The 6,908-nt window shown below is 45.6% G+C and overlaps 1 protein-coding gene across 3 annotated transcripts in view; it reads right to left on the bottom strand.

The window, feature by feature from the left end:
* Window positions 1–1,684: 1,684 nt before the first annotated feature.
* zc3h12b (zinc finger CCCH-type containing 12B) overlaps window positions 1,685–6,908 on the bottom strand; it is a 9,820-nt gene continuing 4,596 nt past the window's right edge. For 2 of the 3 annotated variants that reach the window (XM_027170783.2, XM_027170785.2), the window contains 5 exons: window positions 4,646–5,379; window positions 4,314–4,453; window positions 3,974–4,208; window positions 3,766–3,887; window positions 1,685–3,660 (listed from right to left, as the gene is read on the bottom strand). In XM_027170783.2, coding sequence (XP_027026584.2) covers window positions 2,192–3,660; window positions 3,766–3,887; window positions 3,974–4,208; window positions 4,314–4,453; window positions 4,646–5,379 — 2,700 coding nt within the window. In that variant the 3' untranslated portion in view covers window positions 1,685–2,191. The remainder of the gene's footprint in view (window positions 3,661–3,765; window positions 3,888–3,973; window positions 4,209–4,313; window positions 4,454–4,645; window positions 5,380–6,908) is intronic. The other variant, XM_027170784.2, reaches the window with a different exon arrangement.

Below are 6,908 nucleotides of genomic sequence, written 5' to 3'. Positions count from 1 at the left end.
GAGCTTAAACAGCACGTAAAGAACACTTTCAAATTTAATCTGAGAAAAATTTCTAGATTCTGTAAAGTTACTGCACAAGAAACACGTCTAACAGGCTATATAGCGCTAGCGACTAGCTAGCATGTTTGTAACACTCAAACACACACTGATTATCTTTTTGGCCTTGTTTAAGCAGCGTGATATAATGTTTTAAATGGCTTAGTGCGAGTGAGGAAATAGGGATTCTGTTTGCTTTGTTTGTTTTTTTTTGGCAGGTCAGCGGCGTTTCACCCTAAATACCAAGGTAGTCTTTGCAAAGTGGTATCGCTAACACAGGAAAATAATTGCTCTAAATAACCGCTAGTGCTTAAATACTAAACACACACGGTGACCTCAACAACCATCAGAAAAATATATATATATATTTATATATCACGTTAACACACTTGTGGTGAGGTCACACGATGTAAGGCCATAAATGTTTAAAAAGGTCAAAGTTCATGCTTTGAGGTACTCCAGAGTTAACGCTCCTTTCGGAAATTTCACGTTTTTCACCTTTTTTTCACGAGGCAAAAAAAAAAACATAAGATGATCGCACAGTCACGATATTTACACTGGTGCAAGTGAATTTGTAATCGATCACAATTGTTTCTGATCTGTGTTTCGCTGCAGGGTTTTCTAAATTATTTATTTCCTAAGAATTAAATTTAATACTAAAAGGACATATGTTCATCATAAAACAACTAAAGTTTAAGATCCTTAAAGGTGAGGTCTCCGATGTTTGAAAGCCAATGTCAACATATAAAATCACCAAAACAAACACGCCCCTAACCCAAACGGGTCCCACCCCTGTATCGATAGCTCCGCCCACACATACGTACGTAACCCAGGCGACTAACAGAAAGAAACGTGTCTTTATCATAGCTGAAGGGAAGAACAATACGATTGTAGATAAACAAACAAGCAAAAATGCCACACAAGCATAATGATGTAAAGGACAAAGGCATATATTAGTTCTGTGTAACAAAGCAAAACCAACGTTACTCACCTATCGAGAAGGAAAAAAGCGCCTCGGCGTCTTAAGTAAAGTCGGCCACATATTCACAGGTCGGAGTTTCCCGAGTCGATAACTCCTGAGCTAAACGCTGTTACTACACAAAACGCGGTTGTAGCTGCCTCTCTACATTACTACGATAGAAAAGAGGTGTTATTTGTGTAGTAACAGCGTTTAGCTCAGGAGTTATTGACTCGGGAAACTCCAACCTGTGAATATGTGGCCGACTTCCTGCTCCTTCAGTTCTCTCCAGCGCTGGAAAGCTGATCCTATATTAACACGTCCTACTTCTTGCCTTATCGTAAGTCTTTCTTCTCTTTCTTTCTTTGTTTTTATCCTCCATGTCGATGTTAAAACCGCTTTCTGCTAATGTCACACACGCGCACCGAACACGCTCTCCGCCCGTCGGTTTTGTTTTTGTTCTGATTCTTGTTTATTATTCAGCCCGACTCGGTTTTCTGAAACATTTCTCAAAAATCGGAGACCGCACCTTTAAGAGACAAAACGACTAAAATTGGTACTGGATTTTCCAGAGAATACGACATCTTCTCTCTCTCTCTAGCAGGTTTATACAGTGTTGCCTATAATTTGCACATCAGCCTAAATTTAATCGAATGTAAATGCCTGCAATATTAATACAACAAAGAAATGTGTAGGATCGTTTTTTTTTTCTCCAAGCAGACAGAATTTGTTGGTAGGAGTTTTTATAGAATTCGATATCATGTATTTCTGAAAAATACAGCACTTTAAACTTAAAAAATAAAAACAGCTGGACATCGCTGATCTACACTCCGATCTTCTAAATGCATTTTGGCCAAATTTCAAACCTAAAAGTTATGAATCTAAAGCATTAAATTGCTTGATACACCTTAAGCCAAAGACAAACTTGCTTCATTCTTCGGTGAGTGATTTCTTTAACCTCGGTTCGAGGCCCATCGTCAGTCTTCGGCCAACCCGGACTCGTGCTACGTGATGTAGCGTCGGTAATCTGAATCATGCTGCTAATGCAAAAAATAGTTATGCTTGGATATGGAAAGATCACCAGGGTGATTAAAAAAATAGAATATAGGAAAAAGGAATTTGATCTTCACGTGACTGATCCGTTTAAAAAAAATGTGTAAGCTTTACAAAACGTTGTAATGCTTCTCCTTCATTTACTCAATGAGAGGACCGTAGTTTGGTTACAATAACCGCTGCTAGCTGCTGAGGATCTGTCATATGAGGATTCTTCTCCATGACCGAGTGGACTACGTATGCTGGGAAGATATTGCAGAGGTTTCGGTAAGTCTGGTACTGATGTTCAGGGATCGGATGGCGCTCTTGCGGTTCCACCGGTCCGTGATGTCCTGGCTGCATATCCCACGGTGACCTCCAAATCTGTTCCATCTTTTCTGGCATACTCCGAACCATCACTCGTTCACAGCAAGGCATGAGTCCTCCCGTCAGTCCGTAACCTCCATACCCATAAGGCTCGTTCCCACACGGTAAAGGATCCCAGCTAGCATGCTGCTCACGACACAGAGGGGGCCGACGCTGCCGGAGGGGATTACTTTCATAAAGGCGGGAATCTGAAATGCTGTCCATTCTTGTCATTCCCAATGATCTGCCTGGCTGAGCAGGGCCAGACGAAGGCAACACGTTCTGGGGAAGCGGAGGATAGTCACCCGGGCAACTGGATCGAGCTCCAACCACCGGGTGCTGTGCGTGAGGCACGAGGTGGGCCGAGGTTTGTTTGCGTGGCCCAGGTTTGGGTTCATCCGTGCCGTAACTTTGGACTCTTGTCAAAGCCTCATGGTGAAACCCATGAGCAAATGCTTGCAAGCGGGACTGTGCTTGCGATTGCACTTGGGATTGAACTGATGGTGGAACCTTCATCCCATCATCCATGCTACCTTCCATGGAGTACATCTCTCCACCGTAGGAGGAGAAGGAGTCTGAAGAGTGGCTGCGTCCAGATTCAGGACAAATGCCGGAAGCTCGACCGGGATATCCTCCTCCGACTCCAACCGGATCTGGCTGTTCTAAGCTACAGAAGCTGTCTTGCATGCTTCCTAAGCTCATGGTGGAGAAATCGCTCAGCATTGAATAGTATCCATGGTCACTAACTACAGAATCATATTTGGGAAAAGGTTCACTGTATGCCATGGAGGCACCCTGGCTGTTGGTGACCAGGATCGGAGGGTATTGGATGCTTCCTGCATGTTCTAATGAGCTGTGTGTGAAGTGAAGTGACCCCGGCACCGGGCTACTAGCAGAACGAGTGTTCAATGCACCGGCTGCGTGACTTTTTGTCTGCGGCATGGTCGGGACGCTAAGGGCTGTCACTAAAGATGGAACCGAGCTTGCTTCGGCTTTCCGAGCCGGGCAGAGCCGCTCCTCCTGGTCGCATCCCACCGAACGGATGCTCGGGTCCGACTGACGTTTCGGTGCCACTCGTTTCACCTCAGAACAATCTCCTTTTGCAATGGCACCAGATGAGCTGCATTTTGCGAGAGCACCTTCACTCATGGTTTTGACGGCAGACAGCTTGGCAAAAGCTCTGAGTTCGTCTGCGACGGATCGTATAGGCTGCGCTGCTCTCTCTGGGTGGTAGTACTTGCACTTGTGACCATAGGTACACTTCTTACCTGAAATTCAAAAGAATAAAAAGAGTTCAAACATATCTTCAAATTAAACTTAGACATATGGGTGTATTTTAATTGATTTAATAATGATAGTACACAGTTGCCTACATTTGTTGTACTGACCATAAGGACATGGCTGCTTTTTATGCTCAGGGACAACAGGTCGCTTGCGTAGGAAGTTTTCCAGGCTTGGGCCATGTCTGCCTAGCGGGTCATCTGGTGGCATAAACCTACAAAAAAACAATGAAAAACTTTAACCGGTGCCACGAGACACATCATCATCTGCATATACAAAAAAATATAACCTTTAGCTTACTTGTCATTGACAAAACTGTACATGAGTAACCGTTCTTCGATGAACTTTTTCCACTCTGGCTTTTCATTCTGCAGATCTCGATAGTTATCGTTCGACACGATGATGCCGTCTGAATCGCACGCCAATTTAACAATAAAGCGGTCGTCGTAGCAAACGACACGTCGTCCCTGGACTCGACGAGAAGGAGTGAAGACGAGGATCTTCTCTTTCTCCAGTTTCCTAAGGATTTCCTGATCTGAACACAGAGGTGGCATCGCATTATGTCTCGTAATGAGACACAGAATTGCGCTTTAACCAGGTAGACGTAAGGATACGGTCCTGGGTCCTTTTACATACTCACCTGTTATAGGAGCGTCGGGTCGGGACTGCTCTTTCCTCCAGGCTGGTACAAACACCGTGATGTCTTTGTGTCCTCGCTCCAGGAACCAGTCAACTGCCAACTGGATGCCCAGGCATGAGAAAACCTCTTTGTTTCCATGGCTACAAAACATCCCAGACACCAGGTTACTCATGTACACATGAAAAGGTACACAGGTTGATATACACATGATCATCTACCAACAGCATGTATACTATTAATCCATAGACTGCTTCAAGGAATTGGGTAGTTCATCACTAGTAACACCTGGCTGATGGCAGGCAAGAAATAAACCTAGCAAGTAAAATCGGTACCTCATGGCAACGTTGGATCCGTCTATAACGATGGGTCGGAGGTTATCGTACGTGTCGTTTGTCTCCTCCTCGAGTGACGCCTCAGGGCTCACAGCTTCTTTTGCTCCAGAGCCCCGTGGGGTTAACGTTAACCCTGCTGGTGTTTGTCCTGTGGATGTTTGCATCTGCGTTTGTGTTTCGATTTCTCCTTTATTCCCGAGACGTACGAGTTCGGCCAGGACATCGTTAGTGAGCGCGCTCGGTCCCAGTTTGCTCAGCACGGCCTCCACCTGCTCACCGGAGTAGCCTAGCTTCAGTGCAAACTCCATTTTACTCTGGTAGTCCCGATCGGAAGGGGTGTGGCCCAATGAGGAAGTGGGCAGTGTCAGTGATGTGGAAGTGGGAGTGGCCAGAGACTCATCAGCACGCAGTTCCTGTAGCGTGCTGCTCTGGCTAAAACTCGGACGGTCCAGACACGGAGAGCGACACAGCTGGCGGTGAGGTTTAGTCGCCATCATCAGCTCGTGTTTCCTTCTTCTTCCTCCACCTGCTCCTCCGCGTTCTCTTTCTCCACTCCGTCTCTCTCCTTCACTCTCCGAGCTACTCCCTTCTTCCTCTCCTTCTTCGTCCTCCATCAGCTTGGGCGCATGCTCTCGGGCCTCGGAGCTCTCCGGCTCACGAAGACGACGCTGGAGCCACAGGGTCAAACGCTCATGATGTCTCTGTGCCGGAGAGATCAGGGACACGATGTAGTCCTGCACAGAGAGAGAGAGAGAGAGAGAGAGAGAGAGAGAGAGAGAGAGAGAGAGAGAGAGAGAGAGAGAGAGATGGCGAGAGAGAGAGAGAGAGAGAGAGAGAGAGAGAGAGAGATGGCGATATCTCCTCTCTATCGCTACCTCTCTAGAGATATTTTCTAGAGCGAGATATTGCTCACGCTGGAGATATTGCTTCTCTCTTATAGCGCTCTTATCTTCATCTTCTAGCCGAGCTCTTCTCTCGTTTATCTCCATACTCTCTACTCTCTCTCTTTCTCTCTCTCTCTCTCTCTCTCTCTCCTCTCGCTCTCTCTCGTCCGCTCTCTCTCCTCTCTCTCTCCTCTCTCTCTCTCTCTCTCTCTCTCTCTCTTCTCCTCTCTTTCTCTCCGCGTCTCTCGCTCTTCTATCGCTCTCTTCTCATTAGCTCTCCTCTCTCTCTAGTGCTCCTATCTCGCCCGATCTCTTCTCGACGCGTCTTTAGCTCGCTCGCTCTCGCTCTCTCTCCTTTCGCTCGCTCTCGTCTCTCTCTACTCAATTCTCGCTCTCGCTCTCGCTCTCTCTTATCGAGCTCTGCTCTCTATCTCTCGTCGCGCTCTCTCTCTCGCTTGCATCCTCTCTCTATCTCGTCTGCTCTCGCTCTCTCTCTCTCTCGCGCTCAAGCGCTCTCCTGTCTCTTCTCACTCTTACACTCTTCCTCTCCTCTCCTTTCTAAAATGAGAACAGATCAAAACGAGTGCAGATCATAATATTTTAACCTTACTGACTTTCCCTCACTGAAATTCCTCACTCTAGATTTAAGGGCATTGATGAAAAGGTGAAGTTTACTAAATAAGGTGAAGGTGAAGTTTACTAAATAAGGTGAAGGTGAAGTTTACTAAATAAGGTGAAGGTGAAGTTTACTAAATAAGGTGAAGGTGAAGTTTACTAAATAAGGTGAAGGTGAAGTTTACTAAATAAGGTGAAGGTGAAGGTGAAGTTTACTAAATAAGGTGAAGGTGAAGTTTACTAAATAAGGTGAAGGTGAAGTTTACTAAATAAGGTGAAGGTGAAGTTTACTAAATAAGGTGAAGGTGAAGTTTACTAAATAAGGTGAAGGTGAAGTTTACTAAATAAGGTGAAGGTGAAGTTTACACCTGAATGATGAACACATGAATCAGCCTCGAGCAGAAGCCCCGCCCACTTTTACAGGTATGTCATGTGACGCAGCTGCACACGGAATTGGTCTCTAAATATGTTCAATGGAATTTGTTTCATGTTTCTTTGATTAAGTTCCAAACATGAAGAAATGCATAGGCATGTGTGTGTGTGTGTGTGTGTGTGTGTGTGTGTGTGTGTGTGTGTGTGTGTGTGTGTGTGTGTGTGTGTGTGTGCATCTTTTTCTTTGTACCTGAGAACAGTGTCATAATGTGGGCTGTAGTCTAAAGTGTGTGCTTGTGTGTGTGTGTGTGTGTGTGTGTGTGTGTGTGTGTGTGTGTGTGTGTGTGTGTGTGTGTGTGTGTGTGTGTGTAAGCCGATATCACCATCCAGCT

Source organism: Tachysurus fulvidraco, chromosome 26, assembly GCF_022655615.1.
Source record: "Tachysurus fulvidraco isolate hzauxx_2018 chromosome 26, HZAU_PFXX_2.0, whole genome shotgun sequence".
Taxonomy (NCBI): Eukaryota; Metazoa; Chordata; class Actinopteri; order Siluriformes; family Bagridae; genus Tachysurus; species Tachysurus fulvidraco.
Note: the sequence above shows the minus strand (reverse complement) of the source record. Positions and strands in the feature narration are given on the sequence as shown.